Source organism: Parus major, chromosome 3, assembly GCF_001522545.3.
Source record: "Parus major isolate Abel chromosome 3, Parus_major1.1, whole genome shotgun sequence".
NCBI lineage: Eukaryota > Metazoa > Chordata > Aves > Passeriformes > Paridae > Parus > Parus major.
In genome coordinates, this window is record NC_031770.1 from 16,745,417 (window position 1) to 16,764,387 (window position 18,971).

The 18,971-nt window shown below is 38.5% G+C and overlaps 1 protein-coding gene across 1 annotated transcript; it reads left to right on the top strand.

Moving 5' to 3' along the window:
* The first annotated feature begins 3,928 nt into the window (after window positions 1-3,928).
* Window positions 3,929-16,888, top strand: LBR (lamin B receptor). The gene is made up of 13 exons (XM_015622739.2): window positions 3,929-4,109; window positions 5,230-5,424; window positions 6,749-6,832; window positions 7,258-7,432; window positions 8,003-8,196; window positions 8,956-9,010; window positions 10,252-10,446; window positions 11,077-11,180; window positions 11,599-11,724; window positions 11,822-11,990; window positions 13,127-13,207; window positions 13,314-13,436; window positions 14,438-16,888. The coding sequence occupies exons 1-13, from the start codon at window positions 3,945-3,947 to the stop codon at window positions 14,596-14,598; spliced, it is 1,827 nt and encodes a 608-aa protein (XP_015478225.1). The 5' UTR covers window positions 3,929-3,944; the 3' UTR covers window positions 14,599-16,888.
* The last annotated feature ends 2,083 nt before the right edge of the window (window positions 16,889-18,971 follow it).

An 18,971-nucleotide genomic window follows, 5' to 3' on the forward strand; every position in this document is an offset into this window, starting at 1 on the left:
GGGCGGGGCGGGGCCGAGGGGCCGGGCCTCCGCCGGCACGTGGGGCCCTTCCTGTCAACAGCGCCCCGCCGCTCTCGGGCCCTGCCTCGGGAGTTCAGGGTCCTGCTGTGTTTCCTTCGCTCGCGGGGTTTCTGCTGGAAAGCTTCTCTGAAGGGAAGATCCTCGAGTCCCAGCCCGAGGGTTGATGGATTGTTGTTTTTGCCTCGAGGCTTATTTGCGCTTATTTAAAGTAGTGAATTTAAGTTAGCTTGGATAGCGATAGGTGCCTCCACCGTTCTGAAGGTGAAGAGCTAGAAATGTGGAGAGAGTAATGGTGTTACTGAAAACGTCCTGCAAAGCTCTCTTTGGTGTATACAGTAGTAACTTTCTGTGTACTGTTAGCCTTGGCTGTCGGCATTTCATTTACTTTCCTGCATTTCTTCTTGCATTCAACTGGCTCCCTCCTCTGACATCAAGAACGTTATCTAACAGTGGTGAGATGTCAGAATTAGTAAATGGAATCACTGAGTGTGTGTGAGCTTTGCTCTTCCAAGCGGGAAAACTTGTTTATTGTTTATTTATCCTTAAAACTGTACCCAACTTCTGCTGATGGGGTGTGCTCTCCCTGTGGCTACAAAGTAACAGTCATCACTTTCTCCACGCTGAAATATCTTCCCACATATCTAGTGAGAGAGTCATTAAGAAGACCAGAAATGCATGCATGGGGCAATATGTTTTGCAGCCAAGTTTCTTTTTAATTATTTCATTCTTGTTTGAGTCAGCAGAAACTTTTATTCTTTACCAACTTTTAAGCTTCAGGGAGATTTGCATTAATTGAGTTGGTATAGGATACAAAGTCCTTTTGATCCTTTCTCTTAGACTATAGATTCCTAAAGAAAAATAGTAATGGTTCAGAAAACATTTAATTTCCTGATAAGTGACTAAACTTGCAGTCAGGTGTCTGTACAGTGCAGGGTTCATCAGATGAGATCATTTTCTTTGGATTCATGTTTTGAAGCCCTGGGAATTCAGAAGTTTGTGCATAACTACTGGGAATATTAGGCTGATGCCAGCTGATACTATGAAAATGACCAGGGGTGTGTAGAGTTTGAAACAGCAGTAAATTAAAAATGTAATCTCTAAACAAATTTTTTTTTTAAGACTTCCTGTCTTTTCTCGATGCCAGTACTTGTGTTTATTATCTGAACAGATGAAGGCTGCCTTTAAAAGGTGCAGCTTTTTGAAGTGGGATATAAGGAATGAGATCTGCAAACTTCCCTCACTGGAGGCGCGGGGGTGCAGAACAAGGTGATAATTTTTGATAGGGTAAGAAGTTACATTTACTTCTTTTAATGTTTGAGCTTATTATTAAGCTGTAATATTTAAAGAAAAGAATTGAAAAATACCTAAGTTTTCCCATTAATAAAATTGTACATTACTTTTAAGTCGGAAGATATTTCCACTTGTTTATTTTGGAATCTCATATTGGCGAAATCTACCTCAGGCTGAACTTCGTGATACTGATTTAGCTACCAGTCTTCCAACCACATTTTTCAGTTTTTAAAAACTAACTTCAGCTCCTTTTGAGAACAAGGTTGGAGGAAGAGAAGGTCTTTCTGCCTTTCATAATAATTAAACCATCAAATTACTTTTTCTTTGGGCTTTGTGTTTGTGTACAGAACTGCTGGGTTTTGAAATTTGGCAGAGAATTGCATTTTATTATCTCATGAAATTGCACCTAAATTTTGAAGTGCTTGCTATAAATTGGAAAAAACAGTGTAGGTGTCCTTAGTAACAACTTTAAGAAAAAATGTTACCCTTTTTGAAAAAGATTTATCCTCCAAAGGTTCTGATTTTTACAACTTTGTCTGAGGATCCGCCAGCCTTGTCTTGGTCAGGTTCCAGGTTTGCAGCTGATGCCTGAGGTGCTGCAGGTCAGGAGAAGAAACAGTTAGCTGGGGTGTAGGAAGTGCAGCAGGCAGAGGGGAAATGAAGTCATGGGTCAGGGTATGACATCTGGTGACAGCTCTGAGTGCACTCGGGGAAGCTCCAGTCTTCAGACTATTTATGGAAGAGCAGGAGGAAACTGACTGCAAGGGACTAGGAAAGAGCAGTAGCAGATGTGGATCTCCTAAAGTGCCTTTTGGGTAGAGAAGACTGGGCAAGGAGACAGAAATGGGGATTGAGATCAGATTTAAGCAGAGGTGGCAAAGGGGAAGGCAGAAAATCCACAAAGACTCCAAGATGGGGAGGCAAGGAGAGAATGGAGAGTTTGAAATGGAAATATGGAAGTTACAAGAAACAGGGCTATGAATTTGAAGGGGTAAGCTGACTGGCATAAAAGAAAGTTGGAGGAGTGTGAATCCAGAAAGAATAAGACAGAAGCAAGAAACTGGGCCAAGAAACACTAGTTAGAAGGCAGAAGAGCTGGAATAGTACATGTCTAACAAGCACGAACTGGAACTCGTAATTTTTCTGACTGGCAAGTGTCAGTGAAACCAAATTATGAAACTTTTTTTTTTTTCCCCTTCAAATATTATACACCAAAGGAGATGGCCAGATGTTTCTGTTCTGAAGCAGTTTGGAATGTTAGTAATAAAATCCACATGAGGGAATTCTGCTGGGTTTTTTGTTTTTTTTGACTTGGAGAGCTACACAGGTGTAAAATCTAACAACAGCAACAACATCAGAAAATGCAGAAAATCAAATGAATATTGATTGTAGAACCTCACTGATCCCCATCCCCCAACATGTGATGAAGGTCTGTGATTGAATATTAACAGTATTTTTTCCCCAAGAATCTTGACTTTTCACTGCGGGTTAGTTAATATGTAATGATTATCTAGTTAAAGACTCGTATTTACCTTAGCTTGTGTGGCTTCATATCTTATTTATAAAGCAAACAAGTTAAAATGATATGCTTTGATGCTAACATTTTGTCGTTTGTGTTTTGTCCCTGTCCCTGCTGTCCCCTCTGAGTTCCCATGTAGGTTGTACACATGGTGCCGGTACAGATATTTGTCTACATTTTACGTTAGACTTTTGAGGTAGTCTCACTTGATACATTCAGATTAAAAGTATTTTCTGCTTTGGATATCTGTTTTCAGAAGGCAATGACAAAACACAAAGCACTTTACAAATAGTTGCACAGGACTTTACATTCAAAACCAACTTTATTTAAGTTGTAGTTGTGTTTTTTCCCAGCACCTGGTGGGGTGAACCAAGGGTAGTAGTCACTTAAACCACGTTTTGTTAATATCAAGTGAAAACCTGATGGTGCAGACAGGGGGATAGAATTTAGTTTTTCAGGTTACTTTGTCATTGCTCTGATGCTGTGCTTTGTTTTCCCATGGAGCCCTGGAAAAGGCATTATGCCCTTGTACTAAAGAGGTGGAAAAGAAAAATATTCAACCCAGACAAGAGCTTAAATTCCAAAGTTTCCTAACTACTGAGTGTTTGACACAATAAATTGAAGAAAGTGTGTAATGTGGCTCTAAGTGTTGAAGAGATTGGGGATGTTTGATGCTCAGAAGTCGTTGCTTCTGTCATTTCTGTAGAACCACAGAAGGCAGGGTTAGAGGACACTTCAATACCATGTAATTTGCATTTCCCTGTAGATAAGATGAGGTTCATTATGTAATTTTGGTCAAAGATGTGCTTTGCCTGATGCTGGAGATTGTATATCATAGCTCAGTACTAGTCTAATACATCTCGATGTTTTTTGAGAACATGCAGCTTCAATCTTCTCTCTATTTTAAGACTTATTTCTTCTGTCTACTGTTGATTTGGAAAAGAGATCACTGCTCTTTTCTTATCACACAGCCTTTTCCCTATTTAAAGCGGACACTTGTTGTAAGTGTCCCCTTTTCAGTTGCATGATACAGAAAGAGTAGGGGAAAATGAAGCCTAATGTTTAGCTTTCATGTGGACTGACTGATTTATTTTTTAGGGATTCTGTTTGGAAAATGCCAAGCCGGAAGTTTGCTGATGGCGAGGTGGTGATGGGCCGTTGGCCGGGAAGTGTCCTGTACTATGAAGTACAAGTGACCAGTTACGATGATGTTGCTCATCTTTATACTGTCAAGTACAAAGATGGAACTGAACTTGCACTGAAAGAAAGTGATATAAGGGTGAGTACACATGTTTTTAATTATCAGTACTTTGACTTAGGACTGGGTTGTTATTTTGCAAATTCTTGTTATCTGTGTCTTCAAGGAATCTGCGCTATATTACAATTACAAGCCCTTGAGAAGGGTTCATGTAATATAAACACATTCCTTCCTCTTTACATATTGTTATTATTTCATATCATTGAGGCCTTTGAAACTTGGTAGAAGTTTCAGTTGAAAATGAGTAATGCAGGAGGAAAAAACCCTGTTTGAATGTTCACTGTAGTCCATTTCCATGGCCTGTTCTGAAACCTGCATAGCTTCAAAGCCAACTTGTGTGTCTTTATGTGAACTGTAGTGTCACTTCTTGGTGGCAGTGTCCATGCCCAGTAACTGGCCTTCTCTTTTGGGACCAAAATATTTCTGCCTTGAGGTACACAACTGTTTTCACTGTTTTAAGACTTTCTGACTTGTTATTTCTGCATGCAGGTTAGCAGACTCAAGCTGGGAAAATGCCTTTCTTTGTCATGAAACATTTATGCATTATAAAATTTGGATTGTGGGAATTTTACATGGGGAAATCAGCATTGTAGACTTCACAGAGAACTCAAACAGTGCTTTTGGAGTAAGCTGTTCAAGAAGATAGTTACAAGATACAGTGAAATGCTTAGCATGACTTGGTTTTTTTTAGTGTTGATTTGCTCTGTATTGCCTCACACAGATGATGAACCTTGCTATCTCAAACGTATTAATAAAGCTGAGTAGTGGAAGTGAGAGCAGTCTCTGAGGACTTACAAGATAGCTCTCAATTCCTTTCCCTATGCACAGGATTGAGAGGGTGGTGTGCTTAACAGCTTGGTGCTCACTTTGGTAGTTTACATCCATATCCTCTTTTCTGTAGCTTCAACAGGAATTGCCAGCAGCAGTTGGACTTGGAACAGGCTTGTTTGGGAATTGCCAGCAAAATGAGTATTCTGCAGTTGCTCTTTCTCAACAGCCTTTGTAGAGCATCAGTAGAGGAAATACGAGACAGATCTATAGAACTGTATGCCAGAGTCCTCAGCACAAAAACACCCCATGTTTCTAAAATTGTTCTTTAGGACGTGGATAAGATTTTGCTTTCTTTGCATCTTTCTTTTAGTCACAGTCAGCATTCAAGCACAGGAAGAGCCAGTCTTCTTCAAGTTCTCCCTCCAGAAGAAGTAGCAGCAGGTCTCGGTCTCGGTCTCGGTCTCCTGGTCGGCCAGCAAGGGGCAGACGTCGTTCTGCTTCCCAAAGCAGAGAACACAAAGATGACAAAAAGAAAACCATTCAGGAGACCAGCTTAGCTCTACCGGTATTTTTTTTTTGTTTTGTTTTGTTTGTATGTGGTTTTGCTCGATTTTTTTTTTTTTTTAATTAAAAGAATCTTCGGCTATTGGTGTAAGATTGGTTTAATGCAGTCTGGGTTTATCATTGTAAAAGCCAGCTGCAGTTCATGTTCCCTGGACAGCATAATTACCTGCAAAAATATATCTCATAACTGCCTTTTTTTCTTTAGAAATAGGGTTTCTAGCTTGCAAAGTTTGAGGAAATTCTTGAGAGGTAAACCAAGATTATAAAGTTCCACTTGAATCTGGTGATACTGCAAACTTCTCAGAATCCAAACAAACAGAAATTTTTTTATATTTAATATTGGAGTCATTAGCCATCTGCTTCCACATGTGAAATGGGGAAAAAGGAAGTTAGCTTACTTTTTGGTGTGTTAATTGGTATGTAGCAGGTATGTATTGGGATTTGAAATAAAATGAGTTCTATTATCATATACAGTTTATTACAATAGTAGTGGAAAACATGCAGTGTGGAATATTTAAATACAGTCTTGCTGATGGATAATATTGCAAAACTGTAAGGATTTCTAAGTTTACCAAAATCTGGTAATTTAGCTGAAGTTCATTAGGTTTGTTCTTAGCATTTTTGTGAAGATGGAGTGCTAAAAATGGTTCTGGTGATCTTTATGTGAAGAGGAGTAGAGGTGATGTTTCTCTATCAAGAGACAAACAGCATTTCTTCTGCCTCTTGTGGCCTTGAGATGGCTTCTCACTTGTCTGAGGCACAGTCCCTTGAAATGGAAATGCATTCTGCTGATTTATTGAAAATGATCATAGTTTATTTAGGTTTCAGCTAAACTAAAGCAGATGAATATAAACTAGCTAGATAGGTTTAGTAGATTGCTGCTCTTAAGCACTGAGACAGTTGTGGGATTTGTTTTGCAGTAAACTCCTTTAGAACTGTGATCCAGTGCCTGTGGATCACAGGCTAGTTGTAAGTAGTTTTTTAGCCAGCAGCTGCTGTTTACTTTTTGTACTTTTAACCTTTTGGGATAAAAGGGTTCAAAAATCTTTGGTGGTCTTGTCCTGGATTCTATATGAGGAGTAGGATTGATCTGTTGGCTCTTGTGTGACTAGAAAGACTGGGTTCTCTTCAACAAAACTTTGGTTGAAATAAAACATGTAAGTCATGTCTTCCCAGAGCTGTGTAAGCTAGACTGGTGAGAAGAATTTTTATGAGAGAATTTATTTCTTCAGAGATATTTTATAGAAAACCAAAATTTCAGTTTTGCAGAACAGTGCAGTGTACAGGACCCTGAAAGCTTAAACTGTGTTTCTTCCTTTAACCAGAAACCGAGTGAGAATAACACCAAGAGGTACAATGGTGAACCTGAAAGTACAGAAAAAAATGACACATCCTGCATCATCTTGGAGGTAGGAACATGGAATTTGCTCGTAGCTTTTTGTCATGTTTCTAGCTTGGCTCTCTCAGAAATTCCTAGAAAAGAGCAATACAATAATCAAGCAAAAATAAAACTTAGAGGTTAAGTAAATTTGCTACAGAGAAAGTGATTTTTTTTTTTTTTTTCCGTTGTCCTGATTGTTATCTAATGCCCAGGCATATGGCAGAAGGGAAAGGAGGAGGGTGGCAGTGGATGATCTGTACTGGAACTGCTGATGATCTGTAATTATGGCCCAACAGGTTACAGTGCCTGGTTATAGAAGTTTCTTTATATGAATGGATAATTGTATATTGGTGCTTTATAGTGAGTAATGTCCTCTGAAATATACAGTATTGAACTAGAATAAAGTAAAATCACTGGACAACTCTTTAGTAAATTAATTTTATTCATTCACAGCAAAAGTTAAAACCAGACCTGGAAATCAAGCGTGTGCTTGAGCAGTACAGCTTGCGTTCGAGGAAAGATGACAAAAAAGAAGAGATCTATTCAGAGAAAAAGACTTTGGTGGCTGTAAAACCAATTGAGAAAGTACCAACAAAAACAAAGGAGCTGGAATTTGGGGGAAGAATTGGTAAGTGTGCAAATTGTCTTAATAGTTGAAAATTAGTACTATTTTATGGTTTTTACTTATTGACCATACTGTTGTCTCAACGACTGCTTTTTGGACCTTGGCTGCAGAATTCAGAGTAAAATTGTTGTGTTTCACTTGATTTGGTGGCAAAGAACATTTGTTGCACTTAGTTCTTGCATGAAGTACAGTGAAGAAGATCTTGTGCCTTTCCTTGCACACTGAGATTGATATATTTCTAGATTAAAATTAAGAATAACCAGCAAAGCTTTTACATTTTCAAAACTTAGCTGCTTGAAACTTGACAGTAAAGTATTTTTTTGATAGTTTTTTGATTGTTTTTGAGGGATGTAATGAGTGTGATCCTGTGGTAGATGACCTTGTATGGGAGTGAGAGGAATGTCTCAGTGTCCTCTAACATGACTTTGGCATTGCTGCTGTCTTGTTCAGGAGAAGATAATGACAACCTCATCTTCGTTACTGAAGTTAATATTGACCTTTTTTAGTGGGATTTAAACAATTTTTTAAGTTTTCTGTGCTTACCTTCTAACACACTATGATGTCTGTTTACAGGGACCTTCATGCTGATATTTCTCCTGCCTGCTACTGTATTCTACTTGCTGTTGATGTGCAAACAAGATGATCCAAGCCTTCTGAACTTCCCTCCTCTGCCAGCACTTGAGAGTCTTTGGGAGGGGAGAGTGTTTGGTGTCTTTCTTCTGTGGTTTTTCCTTCAAGCTGTGTTTTACTTGCTGCCAATTGGAAAGGTAGGCTGTTGGGAGCAATTGGGTCTTTATGGGCAATTAAACTGTGTCTTAGGCTGGAAGTATGTTCTAAATGCAATGAGTTTGAAAGCAATTTAATGAGTTTTTCATAATAAACTGGAATATGGCTGCTGCAGACTTCTGTAAATTTAAAACAGTGCAGCTGCTTAAGAATTTTTGTATTTCAGAGCCTTTCAGTAGAGAACGCAGAAGGCATTTTATAGGCATTCAGATCAAAGTGTGGATAAACTTTACTTGATAGAATTCTAGAAAAATTTTAGGTATCTGACTTAAATTCATGAACTATTTCAATACTCAGTTTCTTATGGATATATCCAGCATTTTGGAATGTAATCTTCATTTACAGGAAGCTATAAACCATTCTAGCCGTATGCATATGAGGCAGAGGCTCTCCTTCCCTCTCTTGTGACTTGAGGGTTGCTGGCAGATTCCGAAAGGACACTCTGAAGTAGATCAATCATGTTTTACTGCTGTACATGTTCACAATGATTGAAGCAGTTTTGTTTTCTTCAAGCTGGTTAGGAAGAGGTTTATTTTTTAAAATGTTTTTATTTGAATCTGTTAATCTTTTTCATTTGCTATCCCGAGTGTTTTTTAGAATAATGTGTGAGATTCAGGTTTGAATGTTTCCAGATGGTTGCTTTGACTGAATGTCTTTCTGGCAGAGTTGAGCTTGGGTTTCCTCCCCTGAAGGGCCCACAGAAGATACTTTGTTGAACATCAAGATTTTATTCTTCCTAGGTTGTAGAAGGCCTGCCCCTTTCCAGTGGAAGGAAACTGCAGTACCGGATAAATGGTAAGCATGTTGCAATTGATTATTCTAAAAGTGATTCCATTGTGTGATTTGCAGTGCTCAGCACCATGAAATACAAATGTTGAAAGATACGGTTTGACCAGAGAATGTATCTGTTGTAAATCTTGGATAAAATATGATGAGCCTTTTCTTGGTAATCATCAGGAACTAAGTGCCCCAAGAGCAAGACATTACACTGTACAGGGGTGGTAGTGGAATCCAAATACCACATGAAAAAGCTGAGTTTTGTCATAGTCTGGTAAGATGCACCATTTTAAAGTAGGGCTGTAAGTAATAGAAACAAGGAGAATTACATGCTGCAAAAGTGAGTCTCGTTGAGGCTGTCTCATACCTGTCTTGGTTTTGGACTTCTCTCTTTCTTGTTTTGTCTTTTTTTTTTTTTTTGTCTTCAGTTGTGCCATAGTGCTGCTATTCTTTGTGCATTCTGGTAAAGGGAGGAAATAAGCTGTGTAATTTGGATTATTAAAAAAACCAAACTATATCATCTTGGTGCTTCAAAGGCTAATTTTATAAGCAAATTTGGAAGCTTTTTTGAGGAAAGGTAGATGGTCAGTGACAGGACAGGAGGCACTGGGACACAGAGTGAAGTACAAAAAGGTTCCATCTGAACTAGAGCAGATGAGCTCTGGAGGTTCCTTCTAACCTCAACCCCTGTGACCCTGTGAAGGGATCCATAGAAAGTTCTTAGCTGAGAGCAGCAGAGAACTACCTGCTCCTATTTGGACATCAATACATTCTGCATGATTTTATACTCTCAACATATGCAAAAGGTTTTATGTTATCACTTGGTAAATCATCTTAGTACTGTAATTACTGCTATCTGTATCAAGATATATATGAAGATAATTCAGAGATGAGAATATGGTTGTCTCAGCTGTCCCACAGATAAGGTTTTGTGACCTGCTGTCATTATCCATTTGTAGTGTCAGTGTCCATTTTTCCACTAAAATCTGAAATTGGATCCTATGGCATAAAAAATTGAGAGGTATTCAGAGTGCTCTTGCCTCTTGTCCTTTTGATGAGCAGTTTCAGGGCTTAGAGTCTCTTAGTTATATTGCTGTGCCCTAGAAGTCTGAACTGTGGGATTTCCAAGATGTTACTGGGTTATAAACAAATATTGTAAGAAGTAAAAATGCAGAAAGGTTGGATTATGTAGGTCCTATTAGAACAATTTTTATTTTTTTAAAATTTTGACTAATATGCCTTTATTCTACATCCTTTAGGGTTTTATGCTTTTATTTTGACTGCTGCAGCTATTGGAGTTTTATTATACTTTCAATTTGAGCTTCATTATTTGTATGACCACTTCATGCAGTTTGCAGTGTCAGCTGCAGCTTTTTCTTTGGCACTGAGCATTTATCTGTACATTCGATCCCTGAAAGCACCTGAGGAAGAACTAGCACCAGGTGGAAATTCTGGTGAGTTAGAACATTCTGGATAATTTCTTTCCAATTGTTTGTTGTAGTTTCATTTTTATAAATTGAAGGCTAGATATATGGCTGGTTATATTAAGACCGTGACTTTTACTTTTTTCTGTGAAGTGCTTTTTATTTATTTATATTTATTTATTTTTATTGCAATCCCGGTCCCACATATCATGAAGTCAGGGCATGGTATTTTGCTTCTTGTCCACCTTTTTTGATGGATGGGTAATTGTCATAGCTAAAAGGAATTATTTTTCCCAGACAAAAGCAATTAAATAGAAGAAAATGTATAACTAATTAAAGCCATATAATTATGTTCGTAGATGCTGTGGTATGAGCTTCAGGATAAAGCTGAAAAGAAAGAAGGAACAAGTGTCAGGGAGAACTTTTAAAGTGCTTAGTCTTCCTAATAAATAGGGCATCTTAAAATACAAACTGTGTAGATTTTGTTTTGTATTTTGCACATACACTTGAATTTTTTATTTTTTTTCCCAATCTGAAGACTTCTAAAAACTTGTAATGAGAGAACATTAATGGAAAGGGGGATTTTACTTATGGGGAGGAGTGTAGTGGCAGATAAAAAAAGGAAGAGTATTGCTAACAGAGGTTGTGTCTTACCTGCAGGATATTTTATTTATGATTTTTTTACTGGACATGAATTAAACCCTCGCATTGGCAGTTTTGACCTCAAATACTTCTGTGAGTTGCGTCCAGGATTAATTGGCTGGGTGAGTCAGTAATCTGAGTTATTTTATTTTCTAAAATATTACACAGAGGGATTTTTTTACACACACACACACACATACAATTGATATTAAGGAAATACATATGTATGTATTTATGAATGTTGTATATATACTTATAATGAGTACTGAAAAACAGCTACACCTTGCTAGTTTTCTAATGACCATTTTTATTCACTTGAAGGAAATTTCTACCTTTGTTTTGTGGCAAATGAAAACTCTTTTTAAAGTATTAATATGTTGAGATTATACAGCTTCAGAAATGTGGTTAGTTGCAAACTGATTTGTGATATAGTTTATAGTGTTTTTAAACCTAAACATCGGTCAAAAATGCCTGTAGTGTAATAGTAAAGACCACCTTCTTTTACAGGTAATTTTAAAATTAAAGTATTTTCTAACTTAGGTTGTTATAAACTTGGCAATGCTCTTGGCTGAGATGAAGATCCACAATCTCAGTGTGCCATCCCTGTCCATGATTCTTGTGAACAGCTTCCAGCTCCTCTATGTGGTGGATGCTCTTTGGAATGAGGTAAATGTCAATCCCCTTCAACTGTTTCCATTTCTAATTACAATGTTAAGAGAGAGAGGCTTTGGAAATGCTAAAATTCTTTTCTCCTTGTTTCTAGGAAGCCATTTTGACTACAATGGATATTACCCATGATGGGTTTGGATTCATGCTGGCATTTGGAGATTTGGTGTGGGTTCCATTTGTCTACAGCCTGCAGGCCTTCTACTTAGTGGGTCATCCCATCACAATTACTTGGCCTGTTGCTGCTGCAATTACTGTTCTGAACTGTAAGTTATAGTAAATGCCATTGTTGCTGTTGGTTACAGCATAGTTGTGAGAGGTGAAGTTTTAGCTCAGATGCAGCAGTCATTGGCTCCTGTGAAATACAAAGATTTCACAGGAATAAATTATCATTTTAGCAAATGAAGGATAGGTGGGACTCTAGACACCTAATTGTTCTGTTGAGAGGCAGCTCTAGGTGGGTGCTGTCTGGAGTTGAAGAAGTGACTTCTCAGTTCACTTTTAAAAAAAATAGTACCTAGTTGGCAAATCTTTACTGAACCTAGGGAAAAAGTAACTATTTCCATCTCCTTCTCTGATGACCACAGTTACAAACACATGCCAGTAGAAAACATCTTTTTTTATCAAAGCTGAGTGCTTTGAGAAAACATCTCACATCTTTAGACAATATTAAATTTGCAGCAACGTAGCCTTGTTGTCTCTATTATCTGCACAGGAAACCCAAAAAAACCCACTCATACTTTGTAGACATGTCAAAGAATTGGAAAAAATGAGAAGACGTACAACTTAATATGTGCAATACTGAAAAACAGAAAATATTTTTTTCATCTTCATCTAATGTTTTTTCTTGGATTTCTATTTATTTTTTTTTAATGGCATCTTTATTCGAAGTATGTTGTGATCATCTTTTTTCAATGCAGCTTTAGCAAAAGTAACTTTAAGCTGTTGTGTGAAAATTATGGGGGATACGAATTTCAGACCCAGATCATTCATTGCCTGGTTCTTTTATTATCATGATCTTGTAAATGGGTAGTCAGTTTATGGAGTAGGTGCTATAACAAAGTGCTAGGCTGCTAAATAGAGCTGTAACCATACAAAGCTCAGCACATCACCGTATGTTGGCATTACATTAAAAAGCTCAGGTTCTTCAGAATCTCTTCAAAGTTAGTAACTGTCCTGGGGTGACCTAAACCAGGACAGTAACAAAAAGGAGCACATGGAATGCAGGTTTCCAATGGTATTTCTATCTTGTTAGAACTCTCAGAATCAGAAAATATCATTTGAATCTCTGGGGAAAAAACTTTGGTGGAATAAGTGTGGCAGAGGTTTTGTGAGTGCTTTTGTTGAATCTGAGAAAACTGGAAAATACTGAAAATGCAAAATACATCTTGTTTATTTTCAGGTATTGGGTATTACATATTCCGTAGTGCAAATTCTCAGAAAAACAATTTCCGACGGAATCCAGCAGATCCCAAATTGGCCAGTGAGTAAATTTTTCATTCCATTGTCTGTGATTTTATTTGATGGCTCTTTGTAATATTTAAATACATATTTCAATCACTGCATTCACCACAATGCTCTGTTCACAGATCTGAAATTTATACCCACTGCAACTGGAAAAGGGCTTCTTGTCACGGGTTGGTGGGGTTTTGTTCGTCACCCTAATTACCTCGGTGACATCATCATGGCTCTGGCATGGTCCCTACCCTGTGGTGAGTTTCTGAGACTAAAGTGGATTTGAGCAAAAATGCTTTTATGTTTTGTATCTGACTAGGTTTGAAATGCCAAGTGGTAATTATTTGAGATAGCAAACCCTACTGAACGGCAGATTTCTGTGTCATGTCTAATGCAATGCATTTTCTCTTCCATTTTACCCTTTCTAACTTAGTGCAGATTTGACATAAAGATTTACTCATCTTTCTGACACTTTATCGTTCAATAACCATGGGACTTACTTGCTAGTCAGCTGTTCTGCAAGTTTCCTAGGCTAGTGAGTGTGTTTTCAGCTGAAATTCCTCAAAAGTGGGAATTTGCTTGGAGACAAAGGCTACCATATACAGGGATGACTTGAAGTGAAATACATTTAAAGAAAGGTCGTCAAACACAGTGAAATTATCTTTCAAAGTGTTTGTTAGTAATACAATGTTCATTGTACTGGGGACCCTGGAGCTGGACACAACTCTCAGGTGGGGTCTCAGGAGAGCAGAGTGAATCAGAAGCTGGTGCCACATTCCTCCTGATGCAGCCCAGAATACAGCTGGCTTTTTGGGCTGCAGTCTCACGTTTCTGGGTCATTTCCAGTTCTTTTCATCTGCAAGTCAAGTGAGGTGCTCTGAGCAAAGCTGGGCTCACGTCTGCAGTCAAAGTAGAGAAACCCTTGTGTGGGGCAGTTCGGTGGTGCAGAGATTTGACTGGAAACCCGGTTTTGGTAACTAAAGAACTTAAAATGTGTGCCAGCTTTGCATGCGTTGGGGGTGAAATCGGTAGATTTTGTGACTCTCAATTTTAGGAATTACTTTCTGTGCATTTATGGGTCTTTTTCTATCTGCATGTGAGCATACCTCACAATTTTTGCACTGTCCTGTTGAATATTTGATGCTTTAGGAGTATAAAATTCTTCAGCCTTGAACAAGTGCCATCAGCTTTAAATATGTTAATAGCTACCATCTCTAGATTTTTGTCCTGTATCTAAGTTAACTTTCTCCCTTTGCAGGTTTTAATCACATTTTACCCTATTTCTACGTGATCTATTTCATCTGCTTGCTTGTTCATCGAGAGGCTCGTGATGAACATCACTGTAAGCAAAAGTATGGCTTGGCCTGGGAGAGGTATTGCCAGCGTGTCCCGTACCGCATCTTCCCTTACATCTACTAGAGCACTCCAGGGGCCTGATGGGCAAATTATTGCTACAGTTAGTTTCCTTGCAGAGAAAAAGATACCTCTTACCTTTGCACTTGGTCATTTGTTATTTAGGCTTTTAAAGAAAACAAAAAAAACAAAACCCGACCCAATGTTGGAGTGCGTCAAAGGTGTTATTTACGAGTAAATTTTAACATGTAAGTTATGTGAACTGACTGTCTGTGACTTCAATTTTAAAAAAATTGTGAATTTTCGAAACTCTTTGAGCCCTAATTTTTCAAGCTAAATTTTATCTAGAATTCTGAGTTTACATTTTTTTATTGCATTTAATTAAGCACTGTGATGTAAAGTATATTATTTTCTTAATACAATAAATGCTGAAATTCCATCCAGTTCATTTTTTGGTGTTACTTGTACCATCTAACTTCAAATGTCCAATTTAGTTGCCTGAATTGGAGGAGCAGCAGGGTCTTTTTGGTCAGTGGAGCTGGAAACAGGATTTGACTCACATGAGGGGCCTTGCAGCCCATGGCCAGAGCTGGCACAGCTCAGCTGTATGGTTGTTCCCCTCCTGGCTTTTCATTGATCGCATTTTTTTGGTCAGAGAGGCTCAGCGGGCCCCTCCCGCCCTGCACCTGCAGGAGGACAGAGATGGAATTGGGAGAAGGGGCACAGCTGTTCCCTTCTCCCACCCCACATGGAGGCAGTTCCAGCACAGCCCGGGCGCAGCTCTGAGCCGCTGCCTGGCAGTGCCCCGGCCCTAGAGATGGAAGCTGTGCTGTGGCTCACACTCCTGGAGGGAAACACTTCAAACACTTGCTGTGGCTGTGGAAGGGAGTAGTGAACCTTCAGCTTGCCTTTAGCACTGAACATGGGGTAAAAATTGTGCCGTGTCTGCCTGTTGGGCACAAAAGGATAAAATGACCATAGCTGGCTTCTTCTGGTCTTTGTAAATTAAGTCTTAATGTACCATAGTGTTTACCAAGTGTGTATAATAAAGCCTCCAACTTTTTGCTGTACAGTGTTTGGATTTGAAAAATGCAACAGCTTTTTTAGAAACAGGAGAAATCAGTAACTAAACAAATTTCCAGTAATTTAAAAAAAAAATTAATTGAATAAAGGGTTTTGTAAATTAATGTAGTTAATTCTTGAAACAATTGAAGTGTTCATTTAAATATTTGTATTGACAGATATGCTTATGAAAATATAGGAAATGCTCCTCAATCCAAAGTTGTTTTTTTGGTTTCTTTTTGTTTTTAATTTGGCATTGCTACCTCATATGTAGGTGTTGCCTTTTGTACTGTTGCAGATAGAGAAATAGCTATTTTTTTGCTATTGCTATTTAAAACAACATTTTTTACATGAGCCTGTGGTTAGACTCAACCACTTTCTAATATATTTTTGTATATATTTGACTTTTGAACTAATGTATGTGTTCTGGTCACTAGCTGTGTTCTTTGTCTAACTGGCTGTAAATGAGATGCCCTTGTGGTATTTACTTCATAAGTAGAATAATTTTACTGAAATACTTTTGCTTAATTAATTAGCTTTTATTCTGTTGTCACAAGTAAGAGCTTTTCACACACTTTGTACATGAGGTTTATAGCACAAGTTGCCCTAAACAGCTTATTAGAATATTAAATATAGTGCAGATAGTTCTGCACTTGCTTGCAGGAGTGTTCCTAATAAATTGGAATGTTATTTATCATTTTTTTCAGTTATTTTAAAATGTTGATGTAATTGAAATCTAGCATGTGATTTTTTTTTTTTAAAATAAAATAACCTATTTTGTACACGGGCATTTTTTAAAGATAATTGTACAATTGAAGTGTATATAATGTAGCTTGATTGTTGGTGTTGTAAGGAAATTATTTTAAGACAAGTACTTTGATTGCTGGCAGAAAATAGCAGTGCCTCTAACAAGACTCGAGAGAATTCACTCGTGTGAAGCAGCAGATTAAACTGGGATATTGCTGTTTTCAATCCTCACTGAGTGAATTTATGGGAAATGGAGAAATCATTAAAGGGCCCTGGCGTGCAGCTGGTGTTTTAAAATCTGCTGAAGGTGGGGGCACTTTGATTCCTCAGCCTGTAAAGCAGGAGCTGCTCCTGTTCCCAGTTTTATCTGTTGCCACCCAAGGTTGTTCAAATGTCATTCAGAGCACTTGTCTTTCAGAACCTAATCCTGACCAATGACAACTTCAGTTCATTTACATGCTGAATTTTATGTGAATTTGATTTTGAAGTAACTGTTTTTAATACAAACAAGCCTATGAGCTAAAATAAAGGTTTTGCTTAAAACTAAGTAGTGTATTTTTTTTCCAATTCATGGGGCTATTTGATAAAAATTACATTGATTTTTTTATATTTAATACAGGTGTGAGTTTGCTGGAGTTCCTATTGTACCTGTGCTTGTGGGCTGGGTGTTAAGAGCTCATGTGGGGTGCTTCTCTTAGTCTGCCTGGGCATTTTTTTCTTCCTTTCTGCTATTCCAAAAAAACCTTGAATCTGAGCTGCAAAAATACAGAATTAACACTCAATTTGCCTATAGGATATTGTATTTTCTCCCACAGCCTCTAATAGAAAGTTAAAACCAAAACCAATTAGGCTGTATCCACACAAAGTGTTACTGCATGGGAAATAAATATAAGTTTGACCTACAAGACTGTAGTGGAACAGGAATGATAGTTTTCTTTACAGAAGGATATTTACCCTTAGGTAATAAAAATGTTTGCTGAAATTACATATACCAGAGCTCATGAAAACCTTCCTGAAGCACAGTTCTTGGCTCTTGGGGAGTGAAAGCTGTTGGGGGGAGTGGGTGGAAATCCTTTCCTGTGTGTGGATGGAGAACATATTGCACTGTCTGTACAGAGCTGTTCTCTGCTGGGGAAGTTCCCTTAAATTAGAAGGAAATATTTGATAGAGCTTTTACTCTTTTAGTATTTTAAAAGAAGTCTTACCCAGCAAACCTTTAAACAAGTATTTTTCAAACATCTTCTCTACCTTTTTGTATATGTGTCAGCAATAACAGCATTCCCAAATGTCATGAGAAACATTTTGTGTCCCATTGTGAGAGTGGGGAAACCTTTTGAAGGAAAAATTGGAAGTTGGCCAAACTGGACTGGTGTTTGTTTTTATTAGGTAAGAGTGTGTGTTTGTGGTTATCATATTCCCATCATGTCAACATCCCATCCATCTTCCTCTGGACACGATCTGGTGCTGCTGCCAAATGTCTCCAGTAATTTTCCTTCTGTACCTCGAGGTAGTCTGTTCCCCTGCCCTCTGAGTAGGGATAGGGAATGCCAGAGCCAGGGATTCCAGCAAAACCTTTTCCTGTCTCCCCCAGTGCTGCATCTCAACCTGCAGACGCTGGGTGGAGCAGGTTATTTACTTGTTGCTGCACGCTGTCAGCTCTGTTCCCAAGGAGCAGCACCCGCCTTGCTGCGGGAAGAACGCGTTTTTCCACGACAACCATCGGTTTCCCTGCCCTCTGCATAAAGGACTGGAAGGAGGGCAGCACTTCCCTGTGTCCTTGTGCTCTTCAGTTCCTTCCTGACCCTTGGCTGAAGAAGGGAAAGATGCTCCTGCATAAACTGGGGGACAGCACTCTCGTGGGGGACCTGGGAAATGCAAATTGAAGTGACTTGGTGCTGTGCTCATCACACAGATTTTTCTGCCCTTCCTCTAGGAAAAGCTTCCCAGGAGCTTCTTGAGCTTCTGAGCTTCCTGATGCCGCCTTTATTCCCTGTTGGAGCTGGATATCACTAGGTTTAGTCAGCCTGACTTAAGCCCTTCTTGCTCCTGTATTTCAAACTGCAGAAACTTTAATGTTAATGAACTGACCAGACAGGGGATCCACCCAAAGCTTAGAATCAGATGAGGTGAATTCCTGTGAAAAGAGCTCTAATAAATGGTAGGTCCTGGGGGATATAAGCAGAAATTAATGCCCAGAGGAAGGGAAAAATGTTGAACTCAAAGCCACATTCAAATTCAAACCATTTTTGCTTTTGGCAGCACAGCTTCAAAAATCCCCCTCATATTGTAACTATTCATGGAAAAGCCTTTCTACTTGCAAGGCAGATGATGCTCATGCAAGGCTGCTCAAATGATGATGTAAAAAAAACAAAGCAGAACTATTTCACGCTCTTCTATGTGTAATTTTATAGTCTTGTCAAGACTCTGAAAGCAAACTGATCCTGCAGACAAAAGGTGAACACTGGAATCATACAGCAACTTCTGCATGTGTTTATATCTGCTTATCACAGCCTTCAGGGAATGGAACCTAGCCAGGCTGAGAACCAAAATAAACCTTTGGGAAGTTTCCTGTGTGGAGCTGAGAGTTTATGGAAGTGTACAGTACAAAATTAAAGGCTTGTTAACCACCA